The sequence below is a fragment of the Cynocephalus volans genome, chromosome 12 (genome assembly GCF_027409185.1).
Source record: "Cynocephalus volans isolate mCynVol1 chromosome 12, mCynVol1.pri, whole genome shotgun sequence".
NCBI lineage: Eukaryota > Metazoa > Chordata > Mammalia > Dermoptera > Cynocephalidae > Cynocephalus > Cynocephalus volans.
The window spans coordinates 1,081,841-1,104,798 of record NC_084471.1 but is presented as its reverse complement, the minus strand read 5'-3'; the positions used below and the strand labels follow the sequence as shown (position 1 = coordinate 1,104,798).

At 53.5% G+C, this 22,958-nt stretch overlaps 1 protein-coding gene and 1 long non-coding RNA gene across 3 annotated transcripts; both read left to right on the top strand.

Moving 5' to 3' along the window:
- Nucleotides 1-208: 208 nt before the first annotated feature.
- PIM3 (Pim-3 proto-oncogene, serine/threonine kinase) lies at nt 209-3,602 on the top strand. The gene is made up of 6 exons (XM_063075248.1): nt 209-545; nt 638-747; nt 848-898; nt 977-1,346; nt 2,152-2,328; nt 2,400-3,602. Exons 1-6 carry the CDS (start codon nt 461-463, stop codon nt 2,585-2,587), a joined length of 981 nt encoding a protein of 326 aa, XP_062931318.1. The 5' UTR covers nt 209-460; the 3' UTR covers nt 2,588-3,602.
- A 5,882-nt stretch (nt 3,603-9,484) lies between these two features.
- Nucleotides 9,485-13,109, top strand: LOC134391884 (uncharacterized). Of its 2 annotated transcripts, none has more exons than XR_010025024.1 (3): nt 9,485-9,555; nt 12,349-12,508; nt 13,091-13,109. It is a non-coding gene; the product is annotated as an uncharacterized LOC134391884 (long non-coding RNA). The 2 variants fall into 2 exon arrangements; XR_010025023.1 differs by lacking the exon at nt 9,485-9,555 and adding an exon at nt 10,485-10,542.
- The last annotated feature ends 9,849 nt before the right edge of the window (nt 13,110-22,958 follow it).

The following is a 22,958-nucleotide window of genomic DNA, read 5'->3' as shown; positions in this document are numbered from 1 at the left end:
TAGTCCGGGGCGGCGCGCCGCGCCCCGCCCGCTGCCCCGCCCTCTCCCGTCCGGCCGAGGCGGTGTCGGCTTCCCCTACTGTCGCCTCCGCGGGGTCCGGAACGGCTCGTCTGCTCCGGCGCCAGCGCAGGGAGGCGGGGCCTTTTTCGCCCCGCCCCCGCGGAGGGATACGCACCGCCGCGGCCCAAAACTCCGGGGCGAGGCGGACGGGGCGTGTGAGCCGCTCGGCTGCTGCGCGTCTTTGCGTGTCCACGCGCGGCCGCCGGGGCCGACTGCGCCGTGCGCACCGCCTCGCCGAGCGCCCGCGGCCTCGGGCTCGGAGGGCCGGTGCCCGGCGCGCCGTCCGCCCGGATCCGCCGCCGGCTGCCGGGCGCGGGTCTCCGCGCGGGCTGGGGAGGCCGCTCTCGCGTCCGCGGCTGGCCGGCCGAGAGGGCGCAGAGCCCCGGGGCCGCCGCCCGCGATGCTGCTCTCCAAGTTCGGCTCCCTGGCGCACCTCTGCGGGCCCGGCGGCGTGGACCACCTCCCGGTGAAGATCCTGCAGCCAGGTACGCCCGGGGGCGCCGGGGCGGGCCGGGGGCGGGGGTCCGGCGGGCGCTGCCCGGGCCGCACCAACCCCGCCCGCGCCGGGTCTCCACAGCCAAGGCGGACAAGGAGAGCTTCGAGAAGGTGTACCAGGTGGGCGCCGTGCTGGGCAGCGGCGGCTTCGGCACGGTCTACGCGGGCAGCCGCATCGCCGACGGGCTCCCGGTGAGTCGGGCCGCCGGGCGGACCCGGGTTGCTCGTCCCCCAGCCCCCCGCGCGCCTCGCCTGGGTGCCGGCGGGGCTGACCCGTCGCGTCTCCCCCCAGGTGGCCGTGAAGCACGTGGTGAAGGAGCGGGTGACCGAGTGGGGCAGCCTGGTGAGTTGAGGGCGCCGGGCGGGGGCTGGGGGCCGGGCGCCGCCGCGGCCTGGACGCGCTGACCGCCGTGTCCCCCAGGGCGGCGCGGTCGTGCCCCTGGAGGTGCTGCTGCTGCGCAAGGTGGGCGCGGCGGGCGGCGCGCGCGGCGTCATCCGCCTGCTGGACTGGTTCGAGCGGCCCGACGGCTTCCTGCTGGTGCTGGAGCGGCCCGAGCCGGCGCAGGACCTCTTCGACTTCATCACGGAGCGCGGCGCCCTGGACGAGCCGCTGGCGCGCCGCTTCTTCGCGCAGGTGCTGGCCGCCGTGCGCCACTGCCACAGCTGCGGGGTCGTGCACCGCGACATCAAGGACGAGAACCTGCTGGTGGACCTGCGCTCGGGCGAGCTCAAGCTCATCGACTTCGGCTCGGGCGCTCTGCTGAAGGACACGGTCTACACCGACTTCGACGGTGAGCGCGGCCGCACGGGTGGGCAACGCCCGCGGGGCAGGGCGCGCGGCGGCGCTGGAGACTGTGGGGCGGTGGCGCGCGGCGCCGGGGAGCCGAGCGAGGGATGACCGGCCACCTCGTGATGTCAGGAGGCGAGGGGCGCGCTCGAGACTGCGCCCGCCTCCGCGATGGCGGCGTACAGAAGGCTGCCGCCGCGGGGTCGTGAGCGGTTCTTCGAGGCTGCGCGATCTGGGGCTGGGGGCGGCGGCTAAGTCGTCCCCGCGGCGTGCGCGCCTGTGCGACGCAGGGCGCAGCCCCCCGCGACCGAGCCGCGCTGCTGCGGGGCCTCCCCCCGCGTGTTGCTGGGCGCTGCGTGCGTGCGAGCGCGGGGGCGCCGCGGCAGAAATCCCCGCATTGCGGAGCGCGGGGAAGCCGGGGCTCCCCGCCCGCCCCCTCCTTCCCGCTGCCCTCCCCGGGCTCCCGCGGGCGGGGGCGGCTGTGGGACCCGCGCTGCGCCGTGGTCGCCTCGCATCACATCTGTTTGTTGTGAAACCCGAGCCCGTGCTCATGTGACGCGCTCCTCCAGCGGCGGGTCGGCTGCGGGGGCGGCCGCTCCTCCCCTCCCTTGCCCTCCCCTCGCGAGGCCACGCCCGGCGGGCGGTCGCTGGGGTTTTTCCAGGGCGGTGACAAGCAGGATTTTGAAGCCCGGCTTCTTGGCCGCTCCGGACGAGTGAATTAGCGGGGAGTGCGCCCAGCCTGGCGGTGTTTGCGGGGCCCTCGTGTCTGTGTCCCTGGGGATTTTCCTAACCAGCGTTCGTGTCCTCAGGCACCCGTGTGTACAGCCCCCCGGAGTGGATCCGCTATCACCGCTACCACGGACGCTCGGCCACCGTGTGGTCCCTTGGCGTGCTGCTGTACGACATGGTGTGTGGGGACATCCCTTTCGAGCAGGATGAGGAGATTCTCCGTGGACGCCTCTTTTTCCGGAGGAGGGTCTCACCAGGTGTGCAGAGGGCCGGCTGGGGTCGGGGGGCAGGGGAGCCCGGCCCTTTCCTGACTCTCTCCTCCCCCTAGAGTGCCAGCAGCTCATTGAGTGGTGTCTGTCCCTGCGGCCCTCGGAGCGGCCCTCACTCGACCAGATCGCGGCCCACCCCTGGATGCTGGGGACAGACGGGGACACCCCAGAGAGCTGTGACCTGCGGCTCTGTGTCCTTGACACCGACGACGGGGCCAGTACCACGTCCAGCAGCGAGAGCTTGTGAGGAGGACCTGGACTCCGCCTTGGGGGCCCACACCTGGCTAGTGGGAGCCAGGGACCACCTGCCTCGACCACCCCCGACACCCCAAAACAGTGACGTTCTCCTCTGCCTGGGCTGTCTCCTCCTGCAAAAGCAGTGATCTCTAATTCCTGGTGACCTTTGCTCTTGGCACCGGGCCTGTTTCCTTTGCTTTGAGTGCCTTTTTGAAAGCTGCTCCCACAGGACTTGGTTTTCTTAAGCTCTGCCTGTCCAAAGACGGCTCCTGTCGAAGGGAGGTCTCACTGGCCCTGGTGGATACTTGAGCCCGAGACATCCCTCTCTCTGCTGCTGGGTCGGGAGGTGGCCTTTTCTTTGGCCGTTGTGACCTGGAGCACTCCCCTCGGGGCAGGGTCCCGTATGCCCACCTTGCGCCCTGCAGTCTGTGGTGTCCGTCTGGGCACATCCGAGCACAAGCAATGCAAGGCCGGGCCTCCGACGCCCGCGTGAGCCCTGTCTGCGTGCCCACGTCGTATTTATGGTGTGACCCCGAGGAGGGCACCCCCAGCCCGCCGGGGCTATTTATTGTTTAATTTATTTGTTGGAGTTACTTCCTCTGGGCAGCTGCATCTCCTCCAGGCCCCTGGGGGGGAGGGGGTGTCTGTGTGGTTGGCGGAGCCCAGGTCCTGGTTCCTGCACCTGGTGTACGTCCCTAGCTCCACCTGTGTCTGTCAGAAGATGAACTTGTACAGTGGCTAATTTAAGGGGAGTGGGTGACCCTGCCACCTTGTGGTGCTCTGTGCCACAGGGGGTGGGTTTTAAATTATTGAACTTGTACAGTCTGCTTGTTGGCTCTGGAAGCTGGGGTGGGGTGGGGGGACAGAGTCTCAAGCCTCTAATTTATTTTAGCAGCTGTGTTTCTGTGATCCCGGTGTGTGTAGGCATCGTGGATGGGGGGGTTTCTTTCAGTTCAGAAGTGAGATGTCTGGAGATCATATTTTTTTATACAAGTATTTCAATTAAAAATTTTTTTCGTATGTAACGGATATCCATGTTTATTGGGCTGGGTGGCCTGGGGTGAGAGAGGGAGACTCTGAGAAGGGGATCTGGTCCGTTCCAGGTTTCCCATGGGGAGGGGGCAGCTTGGCCCCCTGGGGGAATGTGAGGGTGGGCCCAGCCTCTTCCCTCCCTGGTGTCCCCCTCTCTCAGGCCAGAGGGTCCTACCTGTGTCCCTGATCACCACCCCATTCCCTGCATCCAGAGGAGAGAGGCAGCAGGCTGCTTCACTCAGGTGTGCACAGGGCAAGGTCCACACTGGTAGGGGTTCTGAAGGATGAACAGGAGTTTGCCAGGTTGATGGGGTGGGAGGGTGTTCCACACAGTGCCGAAGGTTTGTACAGAGGGCAGAGATATAGTCAGTGGTAGTTGGGCCCTGGCCTGATAGGTGTGGAGTGACGGGGTGGGTGGGAGCCATGAGCCAGATCCACATGTGGAAATGGGCCAGGCTTCAGCATGCACTGAAAGGGCTGGGTGGAGGGGCTGGGTGTGGCCTGGTCCCAGCCCGGCCCCCACCCTGGGGCACTCTGCTTGGCTGCTCTGGTACTGGGTATGTGGCCCTTATGTCCCCCTTTTCCCCTGCCCCCCCATGCTGGCACTGGACCTGTACCCAGGACAGTGCCCAGGCAGGCAGTGCAGCCCAGACAGAGGAACGTCCTGGGGTCGACGCTATGGCAGAGGCAGGAAGTCCTGGGAAGTGAACTTGGAGGAAATGAAGTCACATTTGCTCTGCACAGGCAGAGGGGCTGTGGAGGGACGCCTGGCCCAGTGGCGCCTGTGGCCTGTCTCCTGAGGCGCCATCACCGAGGCCCTGGAATTCCCATAGGGCGCTCCTTAGGTAGACAGGTCCTGTGGAGCCATTGTCCCGGCACCCCCCAGCCTTGGCCCAGCAACAGAGATGTGGGTCAGGCAGCGCCCTGGCCTGGCCAGCTTGCTCTGAGTTCACCCACGCCCGCTGGGCTCTTCCTGTCCCACTCACCCCACCCCCACCCCCACCCCAGGAATGGGATCCAGGGGCAGCAGTCCCTGCCATGTGGTCAGAGCTCTGTGGTTGGTGGATCTCCACAGAGAATTTCTTGGTGCAGATGCCCCTGAGTTGAGGATGGCATCCCCATGGCACCCAGGCCACTGCACCCCACCCTGGTGATAGTGACCCTCTGTGGGCATGGCACCGATTACCATGATTCTGGCTCCCCAGCTTGCTAGCTGAGGGTGCTGGGTCCCTTGGGCCCACCCGTCTACCTACCTGCCCAGGCTGAAGGAACAGCAAGGTAGCCCCCACTTCCTCAGGTCCCACCTCACCCCCACTCCCCTGGCCTCACAGCCCTCCTGTCTCATTCTGACTGCACAGGGCCTGAGTGCCCCTCAAGCACCCCTTCCCTGCCCCATCAGCTAGTGCCAGCCCAGGTAAGGGCCTTGGGCACTGCCGTCTGCTTGTTCCTCAGCTGGACGCCGTGGGCAACCCACAACCCCAAATCCACCAGGCAAGAACTCTCCACCAGGTTTTCCCTTAAAGAAACTGAGGCCTAGAGAGGCAGGAACCTTGTGCAGATGCCAGAATATGACTCTGGTCACCCACTGCTGTGCCTCCCACATATCAGGGAGCTGCTGAGGACCAGGCCGCAGACCCATACATGGTGGCTGAGGCCATAGGATGGAGGCAGTGGCCAGGCTCTGGGTGTGGGGCAGGATGCTAGGCTGAGGCTCCCAGCTGTATCTCATCAGCCTTGTAGCTTAGAGGATTGCATGCTAAGGGGATCTTTGGACACAGTCCCCTTGGTTCAGGAGGACACAGAGGGCCCAGCCAGCCTCCGGTCCTTCCTCATCCTTCAAGGCACAGGAGGGAGCTTAGGTGCAGTGACCTATGGGGACTTTCCTGGCTGTGGGGTCCCTACTCTGAGATTTTAGAGAACTCTCCAAGGGCACAGTCCTAGTTCCCAGAAACAGGCACAATTCCAGAGGCAGATGCAAGGAACACACCCCTCCCCAGGGCGCAGCCCTGCCTGCTGCTATGCTGGCTCCACTGGGCCACTTGACCTGGGATGAAGGGTGGGAGGAGACGGACGCTCGGCCCTCCTCCCCTCCTCCCCTGGGCCCACCCTGGCCCCCAGACGCTCCCCTGGGGCCACTCCCCTGCCAGGGCCTGAGTGACCCACAAGCCTTGATCCCCTAGGATCCCCACCCAGCATGCACAGCCTCCAGGGCCTGGCTTCTCTCTGGGGGAGGCAGCCCAGCAGGGTCTACTGTAGTTTCTTCAGGCCTCGTGTCTACACAGGGTCCTCTGCTAGCTCCGGGGTGGGATCTGGAAAGGGGTGCTCAGGCCCCTTTCCCTCCCATCCTGCCTGGGCAGCCTCCAGGACTGCCGCAGCCTCTTGACACTCGAGGTAAGGTGGTCGTGTATGTACCCCAGCACCAGGTGACGGGTCTGGACAGGGTGCTATAGGGTGTGGGGCGGGTTAGCCTCCAACACCTGCCCCCGAGCTGTCCCACTTTTTGGCTCTGCAGAGGCGAGGGTCTGTGAAACTCATGCTGAGCAGTGCAGGTCCCAGTGTCAGCAGGAACCCCCTTCCGCTGGGGCAGAGTCATCTCAGAACCATCGTCTGTGGAGCCGAGGCTCTACCCCTAACCCTAACCCAGGGCCTCGGGGGCCAAGATGGGGCTGTTACCATGGGCAAGACCCTTGGCCCTCCCTGAGGCCAGCACTGTTGGCCATGTGGGTGGCTCTGGGGCTGGAGCAGAGGGGGAAAGGCTGCCCTACAATAAGGACTGTCTGGGGGACATGATCCCCGAAACCCAGTCCTGTCCTCGTCAAGACTGAGAGCTTCCTGGGTTGCTTCCTCCCCCCTCTGCCAGCACCCCCCACTGCCAGGAGACTGTGGCCAGGCTCTGAGCTGCCCCCCGACTCTGCCCGCATCCACACGCTGGGGTCTTCCTCACACCTGGTCTTGTGGCTCTGACGATTCTGTCGGGCTAGTCCCCCATCGCCCCTCATCGTTTAATGTCTTTGGTCAATTTTGCTGATTTAACATCTAAAGGTGTCCTTCAGAACTATTCAGGTTCTGGAAAGCATCCCCCTATGGGAGAACCCTGCACCTTGGGTGTCAGGAAACAGGTCACGGGCCAGGCCAAGGCTGTCCAGTGCCCACAGGTGGCGAGGCTCCGCGGGCCCCGCTTCTCCCCACCGTGCACTGTCAGCCTTTCCTGGCCTCCTCACCCCAAGCCCGAGGACAGCTTGGCTTCCCGGAACTGAGTGCTGGGCCTTAGACTTCTGTCCCCAAAACTGACCTCTGTAGCCGTCAGAGCCTTGCTAAGTTTCTTTTCTCCAGTGCAGCTCCAGAAACGAAACCTTGGCTGGCTCTAGTAAAGGGAAGTGACTCCTGGCGGCGCCTGTGAGCTCGCCCGCCCTCCTGAGCACCACACAGACCCCAACCGGCCCAGGAGCCCCTGTGCCAGAGCAAAGCAGCATGAGGACAAAACACGAAGCCACCGGGACAGTGGAGCGGCTCGTGTGGCTGCTCACGCCTGGCCATGCAGGGCTGCCCGGGGGGGAGAGGCTGGCGGCTCCCTAGGCCGGCAGTGGAGGCCTGGACAGGCAGGGGCCGATCACTTGCCCATTGACCTACAGTCACCGGCCCCATGGCTGGGAAGGCTGACCTCCACCTGGCCACAGCGTATGTTGACGCCAGCACCACTGGGGGCCCCAAGAGGAGCAGGACATAGGGAAGGGGTGCTCAGCTCACAGCTGGACTCGCCAGGTCGGAAGCACCAGGGCCCTCCAGAGGAAGCTGTCAGGGCAGCTGGAGTCTGGACGGGGGCTGCTGGAGGGGCTCTGTGTGGGCGGTGTCCAGGTGCTGCTAGCCCCGAGGTCCCAGTGGGAGGGAGTGTGTGCCTGCCCACAGAGCAACGGGGTAGACAGGAGCTCGCTGGGCCCCGGGCCAAGGCTGAGGGGTTGCAGGGCCCTGGCTGAATTCCTGGTTCTGGGATTTCTCAATGGGCCCTTCCTCTTCCAGCAGAGACCTCTGATGGGGGACGGGGGGGGCCTGAGCCTTCAGCACGTGACTTCCAGGATGGCCAGCTTTCCAGGCAGTCTTGGCGAAGCCCTGCTTCGATTGCACAACTGACTATCCCCCACCCCAGAGTTCCCAGCAGTCGGGCCTGGTTGGGCAGGGTGGGGGCAGGGCCTGCCCCTCCAGCACCGGTCACTGCCCTCCTCCTGGCCAGGCTCCTGCAGGAAAGCCCCTCCCGGGGGAGCCGTGCCCCAGATGTCAGCCAGGGTGGCGTGGGTGGGGAGTTGGCTCCTCCCTTGGGGATGGGTCACCTGTACACAGCCCTGAATGAGCCAGTGTACCCAGATCTGCAACCTGACCCCAAGGCCCCCACCTCCACTGGAGAGGAGAGTGCCTCATGGGTGGGTGCGATGGGGAACCCCATCTTAGAGTGAGTTGGTTCTGACTGGGTTCTGGCCCCTGTAGTCCACCCTCCTGCCTGGAGGCTGCCCAGCCCTGCCTGGCCTTGAGCTGCCCTCTGGTACCCCATCAGCACAGGTGAGGGCCCCTGGGAAGCCTGAGGCACCCCAGGCCCAACATGCAATGGGGGGGGGGGGCTCATGCCAGTCCTCTGTTCAGAGGACCCTGTGGTCACTCTGCTGAGGCAGTCTAGAATCACAGGCAGGCAGGTGCCCCCATGTCCTGGAGAAAGTGGGCGGGGCCGCCGGCTGGGCCTCCACAGAGGCACTCCCGTCCTACGAGGTGCCCAGGAGGCGGTCCACTCCAGGATCCTGGCCCTCCCCTACCCAAACACTTGACCTGCCATCTGGCTTCTTCTGACCAAGCCCTACCCCTTTTCACTCAGGAGAGGACCAGACATTCCCAACTTTGGGGTGACCACTGGCCGAGTGGCAGTGACCAAGACATAAGTTGGCAAGACAATTTCAGATGTGACAGGGGGACATGGTGGGGCTCTCAGGGATCATCACGGTCAGCCTTTCTGATGGGTGGGCTTCTGAGGGGGGCCTGGGAGACTGCACAGGCGGCTCTGCGGAGGAGAGGCGGTGCTGGCAGAGGAGCACAGATGCAAAGGCCCTGCGGCAGTCAGAGGAGCCCCAGCTTTCAGGGAGGAATGAAAGGGCAGGCAGCTGAGGGGTGCAGAGTCCCTGTCCGGCACACACACCTCTGGGACCCTTCTCCTGGTCTGCCTGATTCCTCCCATAAGAGGTGGAGGCCTCAGGGCAGGAGTGCTGAGCAGAGCCCAGGGCTGCTGCCCAGCCTCAGCTCCTGCTGCTGGGAGACCCTGGTCGGAGCAGAGGGGTCAGCAACACGTGGTACGGGTGACCCAAGCTGTGGTGCCCTCTGGAGAGCCAGAAAGAACAGGACATGGCCCTGGAGGGTCCCGGAGTCCCAGCTCTGCCCCTCCCCCAGTCCAAGCCACAAGGCAGCCACTTCAGTCTCCCCTCTAAAAAGGGCCACAAGAGTTGCATGTAACCCTATGTGAGTGTGTGTGTTACGTCTGAGCGTGCGTATAGGTATGAGTGTCTGTCAGTGTGCTTCAACTGCGTGTGTCTGGGTGTGTGGGCATGTGCATGTATGGATGTGCATGTGAATTTCTGTGTGCATGTATGTGATCCCATGAGTGTGTGTGCATGTGCGTGCCCGTGTGTGCTCGTGTTTCTGTGTCTGCACATATATGCATATGTGTGCTCCAGCGAGTGTCTGCGCATCCGTGCGTACGTATGTGCGTGTGTGCACGCACCTGTGGGGATCTAGCCTAGACAGAGCTTGGTGCCAAGACTTGCAGTGTTTTCCCCCTCCACGCCCCATGTGACGCGGCTGCTGCCACCGCGTGACTCCCCCTCCTCTCACTCAAAAGGGCACAGCAGCACGCGGGGGACTCTCCTGTGACTCAGCGCCTCCGGAGGCCGGACAGGCCCCGCCCACGAGAAGGTGGGGGAAGGGGACGCGGGTGCAGAGCGGTGCCTGGAGCGGGGAGGGAGGTGGAGGCGGAGCTGCCAGGCGGGGGCCCCTGACCAGCCTCAGCGGCTGTGGTACACAGGCGTACCACCGGGGCGCCATGCGGGACAGACCGCCAAGGACGGCCTGGGGCCCCGGCGGGGTTCTAACAACATCCCTGGGCCCTGTGTGCGCCGGGGTATCCAGGGAACCACGAGGGTGGGTGGGGTCCCAGGGGAGGGGCAGAGAGGGTGGGCGTGTCGGAGCGAGGAGGGGGCTTAGCGGCTGGGGGCGGGGGCGCACGCCGAGTGCCCAGGCGCGGGCGACCGGAGGGCCGGGCGGGGGCGTGGCCGGCGTCCCCGAGACAGGGAGGAGGAAGTGCCTTTGAGGGTCCGGGAGGTGTGAGGTCGCAGTGACCAACGAGGGGGGAGGCGGGACAGGCCGGAAGGACCCCGCCCCTCAGACGCGGGAACACGTGAGGCTGCGCCCTGCGAAGCGCCGGGCCGGCCATTGGTGCCGAGAGCAGGCCCAGGCCGGTGCTGACCAGTCCCCGGCCCGCGGACGCCGCTCGTCCTGGGGGCAGGAGTGGGGGCCCCGGGGTGGGACCGAGGACTCAGAGCTGTGGTCGGCTGACTTCCCCTCCCACACCCTGGCCCGGCCTCTGGGACGTTCTGTCCCCGTCCCCAGCACACGGGGTCACCGAGGCCTGTCCGCCTTGTCCTCCGGGCACCTGACTCCCCGTGCCCCAGGGCTGCCGGCAGCCTCTGCTCGCGGACGGCCGGGTTAGCTGCGGGCGCCCCGAGCCGGCCGGGGTGGAGGAGGGGAAGGAGGCGGGCCAGGGTGGCACCGGGGCACCTGCCCGCGCACCGACTGCGGGGCCACAGGTCCAAGCTCCGGTGTGGAGCCGCGGGCCCGGCCGTCCCCAGAGACCCCGTCCCGGGTGGCGGGAAGGCCAGGCCGAGCCCGGCGGCACGCAGCAGGGTGCGCACTGACCGGGGCGGGGCTAGGTGCCGTCTTTCATCCTGGCCACACCTCAGTGGTGGCGTCTCTGGGGACATCGGAGCACCGGGTGGAGGAACCCCGGCCAGGGGGCGTGGGTCTGCGGTGGGGATGAGAGGCCAGGCCACCTCGGCTGCCCCGCCCGCTGGGCTGCCCGCGCGCGGTGCCTCCCTCGTGTCCCTCGGGGGTGCCTGGCACCGGGCGCCCCCTGCCGGCCGCGGGGTGCCTGCCCGCCCCCGCCCTCTTTCCCCTTCCCCCTTCCCCCCTCCCCCTTCCCCCCGTCCTCCCCCCTTCCCCCGCCCCCGCCCCTCCCCCTCTCCCCTCCCCCTCCCCAGCCACGCCCACCCCAGCCCCGCCCCGGCCTCCCTGCGTCCCCGCCCACCCCGGCCCCGTCCACCCCCAGCCCCGCCTCGGCCTCCCTGCGTCCCCGTCCTCCTCCTCCTCTTCCCCCAGTCCCCTACCCCACTGAATAGCGCCCGGGGGTCCATGTGGCCGAGTCTCGGCGCCGCTGAGGAAATCTGAGCCTGGGTCCCGTCAGGCTCTGTCCCCAGGTCTCGGGACGACCCACTGCCTCTTCGGCCTAGAGTGAACCTCCCCGAAGGCCAGTGGGCCAGGGTCACAGTCAGAGGGACACCTGTTCCCAGGGTCCAAGGGGGTAAATGCACCCGTGTGTGTGGCGTGTGTGGTTTGTGTGCTGTGAGGTGTGTGATGTGTGCAGGGTGTGTGGGGGATGTGGGGTGTGGGGTATGTGTGCAGTGTGTGTGTAGCATGTGGTGTGTGTGTGTGTGTGTGCGTGTGTGTGTGGCGTGATGTGGGTGTGGTGGAAAATGCCAGGCAGGGGACAGGGAGGGGAGGTGCAAGTTGGGTGGGCTGGGATGGCTTCCCTGAGTGGGGTCAGGAGGAGAGGCCGTGGTGGGCCAGGCCTGGAGGAGGAGGGCAGGCCCAGGCTTGCGGCCCTGGAGAGGGAGGCGGGTGGGAAGGCTGCGGGGCATGCATGGGGTTTTGCTAGGTGGGAGCGAGGATAACAGGCTGCTGTGGACATGGGGCGCCTGAGGCTGGCTCTAGGACTTGTGCAGGGGTGGCAACGGGGAACGGGGTACAGAAGTCCTCCTGTACCAGGGGGCAGTCCCAGGAGCAGGGGTCAGGGCAGGCTCTTTTCATTCAGTTGGCTAAAGTTTTGAAAAAATCCAAAATTCTTCTTAAAGTAATACTCTGAGTCCCTTTAAACATTTCTCAGAATTAAATGGAAATCTAATAAAATCTGTGAAAGGTATTTTTAAAACAGCTTTATTGGGGTGTGATTTACATACCATAAAATCCACCTACTTTTAACAATTTCAGTGATCCACCCACAATTCAATGGTTTTGGTAAATTTACTGAGTTGTGCAACCATTACCATCCAGTTTTAGAACATTTCCATCACCTCAAAGTCCCCTTGTACCCACTAGCAGTCACTTCCTCTTCCCACCCTCAGCCCTAGGCAACCACCAATCTGCTTTCTGTCTTTATGGATTTGCCTTATTTGGACATTTCATATAAATGAAATCATACAAGACGTAGCATTTGGTATCTGGCTGCATTCACTGAGTATAATCATTATGAGGTTCACTTATGTTGTCACATGCCTCAGAAGTCAGTTCTCATAATGCCATTCCATTGTATGGATGAACCACTTTGTTTATCCATTCACCAGTTGGAAGTTTGTTTCCACATTTTGGCTAGTACTATTATTATTTTATTTTATTTTTTATTTAATTAACTTATTTACTTATTTTTTTTTTTTAAAGATGACCGGTAAGGGGATCTTAAGCCTTGACTTCGTGTCATCAGCACCACACTCTCCCAAGTGAGCCACGGGCCAGCCCACATTTTGGCTGTTATGAATAAAGCTGCTATGAAGAGTCATGTACAAGTCTTCGTGTGGACACATGTTGTCATTTCTCTCAGGTAGACACATAGGAATGGAATTGCTGGGTCATATGATACATTTATGCTTAACTTTTGAAGAAATTGGCTGTGCATTTTACATTCCCACCTGCAATGTATGAGAGTTTCAATATTTCCGCATCCTTGTCAACACTTGTTATTGTCTTGTTTTTTCATTTTAGTCCTCCTAGTGGGTGTGAAGTAGTATCTCACTGGATTTAAATTTGAATTTTCCTAATATCTGATGATGTCAAGCATCTTTTCATGTGCTTTAAAGCCATTTAAATATCATCTTTGTTGAAATGTTTAATCACATTTCTTGCCCATTTTTTTACTTGGGTAGTTTGTCTTATTTTTTTTTTAATACTATTTTTCTTTAGATTGTGGTCAAACATGTATAACGTAAAACTCACAATTTAACCATTTTAAAATGTTTGTCTTATTTTTGAGTTGCAAATGTTCTTTATGTATTCTAAATATAAGTCCTATATTACATATACAAATTTGCAAACATTTTCTCCCAATTTTCATTTTCTCAATGGTGTTGTTTGAAGCACAAAATTTTCACACTTGATCAAGTCCAATTTATTTTTTCTTTCACAGATCCTGCTTTTGTTGTTGTACCTGAGAACTCTTTGTCTAACTCAAGTTCACAAAGTTTTTCTCTTATGTTTCCTTTTAACAGTTTGATAGTTTTAGTGTTTTATTTAGGTCTGTGGTCCGTGTTGAGTTAGTTTTTGTGTACAGTGCGAGGTAAAGGTCTAAACTCATTCTCACATGTGGATATCTAATTGTCACAGTACCATTTGCTGAAAAAACTATCTTTTCCCTTTGTCAAAAATAAATTGACCATGAATGGTTCATTTCTGGGTTCTCCATCGATGTATATGTGGACCCTTATGCTAGTACACACTGTCCTTACTACCATGTTTTCATAGTAAGTTTTGAAATTGGAAAATCCTCTAACTTTGTTCCTTTTAAAAATTATTTTGGCTATTCCGGATCCTTTGCATTTCCACATAAATTTTATGACCAGATTGCTAATTTCTGGGGGGAAAAAAAGCATGTCCACATTTTGATAGGGATTGCATTCAGCCTGTAAACCAATCTGGGGACTATTGTCATCTTAACAATATTTAGACTTCTAATCCATGAACATTGAATGTTTCTCCATTTATTTAGTGCCTTTAAAATATCTCTTAGAGGGGCCGGCCCGTGGCTCACTCGGGAGAGTGTGGTGCTGATAACACCAAGGCCAAGTGTTTGGATCCCTATATAGGGATGGCCGGTTGGCTCACTCAGGAGAGGCTGGTGCTGACAACACCAAGTCAAGGGTTAAGATCCTCTTGCTGGTCATCTTTTAAAAAATAAAAATAAAAATAAAATATCTCTTAAAAATACTGCGTAGTTTTAAGTGTACTAGTCTTGCACTACTTTTGTTAAACTTATTCCTAGGTAATATATTATTTTCGTTGCTGTTGTGAATGGAATTGTTTTCTCAGCTTCATTTTTGGGTTGTTCATTGCTAACATATGGAAATGCAGTTGATTTCTGTATCTCGTTCTTGGATCCTGGAACCTCCCAAACTTGCTTATTAGTAGCTTCCCTCTGCCCCCGCCCCGCCCCCCATATCCTCCTGCCATTTGGCCTCAGATGCATCACAAATGCAGAAGTGGATGGTTTCTTTTGGAGGAAAAGGGAACCCGAAGTAATTGGTAAGTACCAGGAAAATAATGCAGAGGAAGAAGCTTAGAGAAATATCCCATAAACTCTAGAGGTTTGAACTCCTGGGTTACCCCTAATCTGCATTTGCATGGATCTGATCCTAACTAGCATATAAAGTGCTTGGAGAATTGATCTAACAGGCAGACTACCACTCAGGTCTCAGAGTGACCGCTAGGTGGTGCACACACAGGACAGTCCTGAATACAGCAGCAAAGGCTTTGAAAACTTGAACTGACATTGGAACCGCATTGCGTGGGAGACTAAAAAAGAATATCAACATTCTCCATGGGGAGGAAAAAAGACCTAGAGTCTTATAATACTCAAAATGTCCAGGATAGAAAGGAAAATCACTTGGCATATGAAGAATGTGAAAATATCAGCTCACACAGGAAAAAACAGTTAATAGACATCAGTGATGACATCTGAATTATCTGACAAGGACTTTAAAGCAGCTATTATAAAAATGCTCAAACCAGCAGTTGCAAACAGTCTTGGCACAAATATTAAAATAGAGCAACAGCAAAGAAATAGAAGATATAAAGAAGAACCAAAGGGAAATTTTAGAACTGAAAACTACATTAAGTAAAAGAAAAAAATTCACTAAATGAATTCAATAGCAGAATGGAAGTAACAGAGGGAAGAGTCAACTAACTCACAGACAGATCAATATAAATTGATCTGAGCAATAGAGAGAAAAAATAATTTTTAAAAAATGAACAGAGCCACAGGGACCTGGGGACAACAATGAAAGGACTAATGTTTGTGTTACTGGAGTCCTAGGAGGAGAAGAGAAAGAGTGTGGGGCTGAAAAAAAATATTTGAGGAAATAATAACTCAAAACTTACCAAGGTGAGTGAAAGACATAAACCTACAGATTCAAGAAGCAGAACAATCCCGTCCAGGATAAACAAAGAAAACCACACCAGGACACTTCACAATCAAGTTGCTGAAAACTAAGACAAAAAAAAAAAATTATAAAATCAGCCAGAGAAAAATTATGTATTACCTATAGAACATCAATTTGAATGACTGGATTTCTCATCAGAAACCATGGAGACTAGAAGGAAGTAGCACGACATGTTCCATGTACTGAAAGAAAATAATTGTCAATTCATATTTCTGTATCCACCGAACTTCCTCAACCTGATAAAAGGCATTGGCAAAAATCCTACAGCTAACAGCATACTTAATGGTGAAAGGCTGAATCAGGATCGAGGTGAGGATGTCTGCTCCACCACTGTTACCAACGTAGCGCTGGAAGTTCTAGCCAGCGCAATAGGACAAGAACAGAAGTAAAAGCTAATACAGGTTGGAAAGAAAGAGATAAAACCATCCTGATTTGAAGACAAACATGATTATCTATACAGAAAATCCCAGGGAATCTATTTTTTAAAAAACAAAAACCAGAAAATACCAACAACTCCTAGAACCAAAGAGTGAGTTTAGCAAGGTCGCAGAATACAATTGAACACATACAAATCAATCAGTCGTATTCCCATATACAACGAACAATTGGAAACCAAAACTTTTTTAAAGTTACCATTTAGTCCAAAAAATGCTTAGGTATAAATCTAACAAAACATGCACAGGATCTCTGTGCTGAAAACTACAAATAAATGGACAGACTTACTTCGTTCGTAGATTTGAAGACTCAACATAGTAAAGACAACCATTCTTCCCGAAGTGATCTATAGATTTAATGCAAAACCAGTCACGATTCTAGCAGGACTTTTTTGGTAGATGGAGACAAGCTGATTCTAACATTTATATGGAAGGGCAATAAAACTAGAATAAGTAAAATAAATTTGAAAAAGAAGAAAAACGTTGTAGGAATCACACTACCCAAAGTCAACACTTACTATGTGTCTACAGGACTCATGACAGTGTCGTATTGGCAAAGCCACAGGTGCACAGATCAGCAGGACAGACAGTCCAGAAACAGGCCCCAGAAACGCAGCCATTTCATCCCTGGCCCATGTGCAAGTGCGATGCGGTGGAGAAATGATCGGTCTTTTCAGCAAATGGTGCTGGAACCACTGTCCATCCACATTCAAAGAGATGAAGCTGGGGCCGGCCCGTGGCTCAGCCGGGAGAGTGCGGTGCCGATGACACCAAGGCCACGGGTTCGGATCCTTAAAAAAGTAAAAATAAAAAGAGAGATGAAGCCTCTTGGGGCGCCTGGGAAGGCCTGGGTGAGCTGGGGACGGGGCGTTAGACCTCAGTCCCCTCCAGACGGGACGGGCGCTCGGGACGCGAGTCCTCGGGGAGTGGGGCCGGGTGATCTGGGGCGCACGGAGCTGCCGGAGGCCCCTGCGGCCCGCGGGTGGGAGCCCGACCCTCCGCCCAGAGATGGGGAAAGCTCCGTGCCCGGGTGACCACACGGGACCTGCCGACGCCCCAGGACAGGGAACGGGGACGCTGCAGCTCCCAGGGTCCGGGAACCCGGGGCCGCGGTGAGATGCGCGTCCTCACGGCCGGGTCCCCCGTAAGAGCCGAAGCCGGACGGGAGCGCAGGAGCCGCCCCTGCCGCTCCCCTGCACTCGGCTTCACGAGGCTCCGGGGACGCAGGGCCACCGCCGCCCCACGACGCCCTCCCGGGGGTCCGTCCTCACGGGCCTAGCACAGGGGTGTCCCCACGCCTCGCCTCTTGCACCCCGCGGAGCCGCCCCGTCGCTCCACACGTCCCGGTGGCGTTTCTCACGCCCCGCAGCCGGTTCTGCACCTGCGCGGCCCGCGCCGTCCCCGTCCTATGCCGTCCCGCGTGGTGTCCGGCGAAACACACAAGACAGTGAGTTTAAACACGCACAACACCGTTCTAGAAAAAAATTCCAGTCGTCCAGCTCCCAAGTCCTACGCAGCAGCTCAAAACTAGCCCCGGAAAAGCCAAAACCCGAACTGCGAGTTGTGCCGACCAAGGGTCGAAGCTCTGCGGGTGTCCCCGCTGGGGGACGCCAGGGGGCGCTGCGGGCCGGGCGCCTGCACCGAGCGCCGGCGCTGCCCCAGGGCCTTTGCACGAGCTCTGCCCTCCGTCCCAAACCTCCTTCCTCCGGCTGCTGTAGCGGAATCACAAATCTGAAATCGAGTCTTCTCCGGTGCCAAATGGAGAGACTACACCCCCCGCCCCCCTTTTCTCAATCTCCTTTAGAAAACCCGGGAGTTTTTTCTCGGCTTTGAGATGTAAGTTCTCCTTTTGAAAAGGTAAATAAGCCTCTAGCCAGTCTTACACCCCAGGAATGTTTCTCTTAAGGGTCTCAGGACCGTCTGTTTGAAATGTACACAAGGAAGGATAGCGCCCTTTCTCCCTGTCTTGGTGGAATTTTAACTTAGCAGCCTGGGTCCAAGTTGTAACTACCTGCTTGTCACAGAGATATGAGAAGTTTTAATGGCCTCCCCCATTAGCAGGTTAATTTAGGATGAACTGTGAGTAACACACGGTGCCGTCAAGTCCTCTTAAAACATCTTTTTTCATTGTGGAAAAATATTCATAGCATAAAATTTACCATTTTAGCCATGCATTGACATTAAGTACATTCCCAGTGCTGTGCAGCTGCCACCACTATTTCCAGAACTTTTAAACCATCCCAAACAGAAACTCTGCACCCACGAAACACTAACTGCCCGTCCTCCCTGCCCCTGAGATCTCGGTAACCTCTAATCTACCTTGTATCTCTATCAATTTGCTCTTCTAGATGGTTTATACCAGTGCAATAAACAATCTGTGGCTTGTTGTGTCTGGCTCATTTCATTTAACATAATGTTTTCAAGGTTTGTCCGTGTTGCAGGATGTATCGGAAATTTATTCCATTTTAAGGCTAAATAATGTTCCATTGTATGGACAGACCACATTTCCTTTGTCCATTCAGCAGTTGATAATCACTTGGGTCGTTTGCACCTTTTGGCGACGTAGAATAATGCTGCTATAAACACTGCTGTACGAGCATCTGTGTGAAGCCCTGTGGTCAGTTATTTTGGGTGTATACCTGGGAGTGGAATTGCTGTGTCGTATGGGAGCTCTGTTTAACTCTCTGAAGAACCGCCAAGCTGTCTTCCACAGCTGCCACAGCATTTCGCGTTCCTACTAGCAATAGGCGCATGCGAGCATTCTCATCTCTCCACAGCCTCTCCAACATTTGATATTTTCTGGGTTTTTTTTTTTTTAATAGCCATCCTAATAGATGTGAAATGTCATCTCATTGTGGTTTTGCTTTGCATTTCCCTAATAAGTAATGATGTTGAGAATCTTTTCATGTGGTTATTGTTCATTTGCACATATTCCTTGGAATGTACATTCAAGTCCATTTTTTACTTGGGTTGTCTTTTTGTTGTTGAGTTGTAGGAGTTCTTTGTATGTTCTCATCAGACAGACAATCTGCAAATATTTTCTCCCATTCTGTGGGTTGTCTTTTCACTCTCTTGATAGTGTCCTTTGATGTACAAAAGTTTTAAATTTTGATGAAATACAATTTATCTTTTTTTTTTTAATCTTGTTGCCTATGCTTTTGGTGTCATCTTCAAGAAACCATTGCCAAATCCCAGTTAATGAAGATTTCCCCTTTAATATATCTGGAGTGAATTTTTGAATATGATGTAAGTTAAGAATCCAACTTACTTTACTCTTTCGCATGTAGTTATCCAGTTTTCCCAGAATCATTTGTTGAAAAGACTGTCCTTTCTCTGTTGAATAGTCTTTTCACTCTGTAGGAAATCAATTGACCATATATGTGAGAGTTTTTTTCTTGGCTGTCAACTCTACCCCATTAAACTATAAGTCTATCCTTATGCCAGTATCGCATAATTTTCATTACTATACTTTTGTAGTAAGCTTTGAATCAGGAAGTATGAATCCAACTTTGTTGTTTTACAAATTTATTTTAGCTATTCAGGTCCCTTGAGATTCCATTTGAACTTTAGGATGGGTTTTTATATTTCTGCAAAAATACCATCGGGATTGTGCTAGGGATTACATTGAATTTGTAGATCACTTTGGATGATATTGTCATCTTAACAACATTAAGTCTTCCAGTCCATGAACACAAATGCCTTTCCATTTCTTTAGGTCTTGTTTAATTTCTGTCAGCAATATTTTGTAACATACAAGATTATAGTGTACAAGTCTTCTACCTCCTTGGTTAAGTTTATTCTTAAATTAATTCCTTTTTGACACTATTGTAATTGGAATTGTGTTTCTTAGTTTTCTTTTTAGATTGTTAGAAATCTTGCTAGTGTGTAGCGATGCAACTAATTTTTGTGTGCTGGTTTTGTATCCTGCAACTTTGCCGAATTTGTTAGCTCTAAAAGTATTTTTGTGTAGATTCTTTAGTATTTCCCGCATATAATATCATGTCATCTGCAAGTAGAGATCATTTTAGTTCTTCTTGCCTAATTTGAATGCCTTTTATTTCCTTTTCTTGTCTAATTGCTCTGGCCAAAACATTCAGTTCTATGTTTGATAGAAGTATTGAAAGCAGGCATCTTTGTCTTATTCCTTATCTTAGGGGGAAAGTTTTCAGTCTTTCACCATTGAGTATAACGTTAGCTGTGGGTTTTTCATATACAGTCTTTATCACACTAAGGAAATTCCCTTCTATTCCTAGTTTATTGAGTGTTTTTATTATGAAAAGGTGTTGGATTTTGCCACGAGTCTTTTCTGCATTAATTGACATGACCCTGTGTTTTTTCCCTTCGTTCTATAAATGTGCTGTATTATACCAATTGATGTCTACATACTGAATCACCCTTGTATGCCTGGAATAAATCCCACTTGGTAATAGCGTGTAATCCTTTCAATATGCTACTGAACTCAGTTTGATAGTATTTTGCTGAGAATTTTTGCATCTCTATATAAGGGATATTGGCCTGTAGTTTTCTTTCTTGTGTCATTCTGGTTTAAGTATCAGGGTGATGCTGGCCTCACAGAATGAGTTAGGCAGTGTTCCTTCCTCTTCAATTTTTTGGAATAGTTTGAGAAGGGTTGACATTTAAACTCTTCTTTAAATTTTTGGTAGAATTCATCAGTGTAGCTCTCTGGTCCTGAGCTTTTCTTTGTTGGGAGGTTTTTGATTATTGATTCAATCTCCTACTTGTTATAGGTCTATTCAGATTTTCTATTTCTTCTTGAGTCAGTCTTGGTAGTTAGTGTGCTTCTAATAATTTGTCCATTTCATCTATATGGTCCAATTTGTTGCTTATAGTATTCTCTTATATTCCTTTTTATTTCTGTGAAATCAGTAGTAATGTCCCCACTTCACTTATGATCTTAGTAATTTTAGTCTTCTCTCTCTTTCCTTAGCCAATCTAGCTAAAGGTTTGTCAATTTTGTTGATATAGTCAATGAACTAACTTTTGATTTTGTTGATATTCTTTATTTTTGTATTCTCTGTGTCATTTATCTCCACACTAATCTGTATTATTATTTTCCTCCTGCAAATTTTGGGTTTAGTTGGCTCTCTCTTTTTTTTAGTTCCTTAATGTGACATCTATTGGAGGATTTTAAAAGACATCCTTTTTTTTTTTTTTTTTTTTTTTGGACATTTCAGGAAATTTCTGTTATGGACTGTCTAAATGCAGAGATAATAGAACAGAAACTTCAGTGACTACACATAACAAGGAATAAAGGCTTTGCAAAACTGGTATGAAAGAGTCACGAAACAAATGGACCATTATAGCTCCCAACAAACCAAAATCAGCCATTTGTGAGAAATAAGAGAATCTTATTTTCAGAGTCACCCCAGTAAAATACTCAAGATGTCTGGTTTTCAACACAAAATTACAAAGAAATGGGAAAGTATGACCTATTCATGGGAAAATAAATCTTATAGAAACCATCTCCAAGTATGTCCAGACATTGAAATTAGTAGACAAAAATGTTAAATCAACTCTCTTAAAAATGTTCAAAAAGCCAAAGGAAAATATGGACAAAGAGCTAAAGGAAATCAGGAAAACAATGTATGAACAAAGAGGTAATGTTAATAAAGATACATAAATTATAAAAAGGAACCAAATTAAAAATCTGGAACTGAAAATCACAATAGTTGGCATGAAGAATTTACTTATGGGCTCAATATCAGATTTTTCATGGAGAAAAAAGGATCAGCAAACCTGAAGACAAAGCAATTCAAATTATCCACTCTGAGGAGCAGAAAGAAAAAAAAAAAGAAAAGAAAAAGAAAAAAGGAATAAGCTGACGGTCCTGTGGGACACCATCAAGCATACCAATATACACATCGTGGGACTCCCAGAAGGAGGAGAGAGAAAGGAGTAGAAAAATATCTGAAGGAATAATATCCCAAAACTCTCCAAATTTCATGAAATGCATGAATCTATATACCCAAATATCTCAACAAACTCCACCTAGGATAAACTCAAAGAGATCCACATCAGGAAACATTATTATCAAATTGTCAAATGACAAAGACAAAAATGGAAGCAGGAGAGAAGCAACTTTATCATGTACAAGGAAACCTCAGTAAGATTTTCAACTAATTTCTCATCAGAAGCCTTGGAGACCAGAAGTCCATGATGTGACATATGAAGTCCTGAAAGAAAAAGAAAGAAAATTCTATATCCAGTAAAACTATCCTTCAAAAATGAAGGAGAAATTAGGAAATGTCTGGAGAAATAAAAGCTCAGGTTCAGCAGACCTACCCTACTAGAAATGCTAAAGGGAGTCCCTCAGGCTGAAATGAAAGGTCACTAGACAGTAACCTGAAGCCACATGAAGAAATAAAAAAACACTAGTAAGGATAACTACACAGGAAAATCTAAAGTCCAGAATTACTGTAGCTTTGGTTTGTAACTCCTGCTCATTACCGTATATGATTAAAAGGTAAATTCATAAAATAATAATTAAGTCTCTGTTAATAAGCACACAATGTATAAAGACGTATCTATGGCAATAACAATAGCAGGAGCCACAGAGGTTTACAGGAGCAGAGTGTTCGTATACTGTTGAAACTAAATTGGGATCATTTTAACCAGATCGTTATAACTTTGAGATTTTAATTGTAACCCCCAAGATAAGCACTAAGATAATAATTGAAAACTATACAGAAAAGGAAAGAAGGAGGGAATAAAAATGTTACACCAAAAAAGAAACAAAATACCAAAAAAGGCAGTCACGAGGAACTGAGGGGAAACCTGTCCGAGGCGTATGGAACACACGCGGCTGCGTGGCAGGAGCTGGTCCTCCCTTGTGGGTAGCTACTTTAAGTGTAGGTGACCGAGATCGCAGAGCGCACAGAAGAGCATGACCCACCCACGCGGACGTACAGAGCCTCGCTTTAGATACAAAGATGCAAAGCGGTGGGAAGTAAAGGACGGGGAAGACACTCCATGGAAATAGTAACCAAAAGAGAGTCGGGTGGTTACGTTGTCATCAGACGACTTAGGCTTTGTGTCGAGCGCTCTTGAAGACCGGTCCTCATCGACCTTGAGGTGACACGTGCAGGGTCGTGCGTGCCCGGCTGACGTGAACGGGGGAGACGATTTGTCTGGGCCGCCTCCGGAGCAGGTGCCTGCAGGGCTCGTGCAGTCCAGCCTATGCTTGTCCAGTAACAAGACCTTTAACTCCTTCCTGCCGCTGCGGAGAGGACTCACCGGGTTGGCAGGAGACTGGTTTTAATGGTTGGGCCCCACAGTGTCCACGAACCCCCTCACCTCCTTCACATCTTTGCATAAATGTCACCCCCATGAGACCCACGCTGGCCTCCCGCCCCCACCGCCTTCCCCTTTACCCTGCTCTGTTTTC

Excerpts from the sequence above, each read along its gene's own strand:
- PIM3 (XM_063075248.1), top strand. The coding sequence starts at position 461 with ATGCTGCTCTCCAAGTTCGGCTCCCTGGCGCACCTCTGCGGGCCCGGC. Across the intron at positions 899-976 it reads TGACCGAGTGGGGCAGCCTG|GGCGGCGCGGTCGTGCCCCT; the intron begins GTGAGTTGAGGG and ends CGTGTCCCCCAG. Across the intron at positions 2,329-2,399 it reads CCGGAGGAGGGTCTCACCAG|AGTGCCAGCAGCTCATTGAG; the intron begins GTGTGCAGAGGG and ends TCCTCCCCCTAG.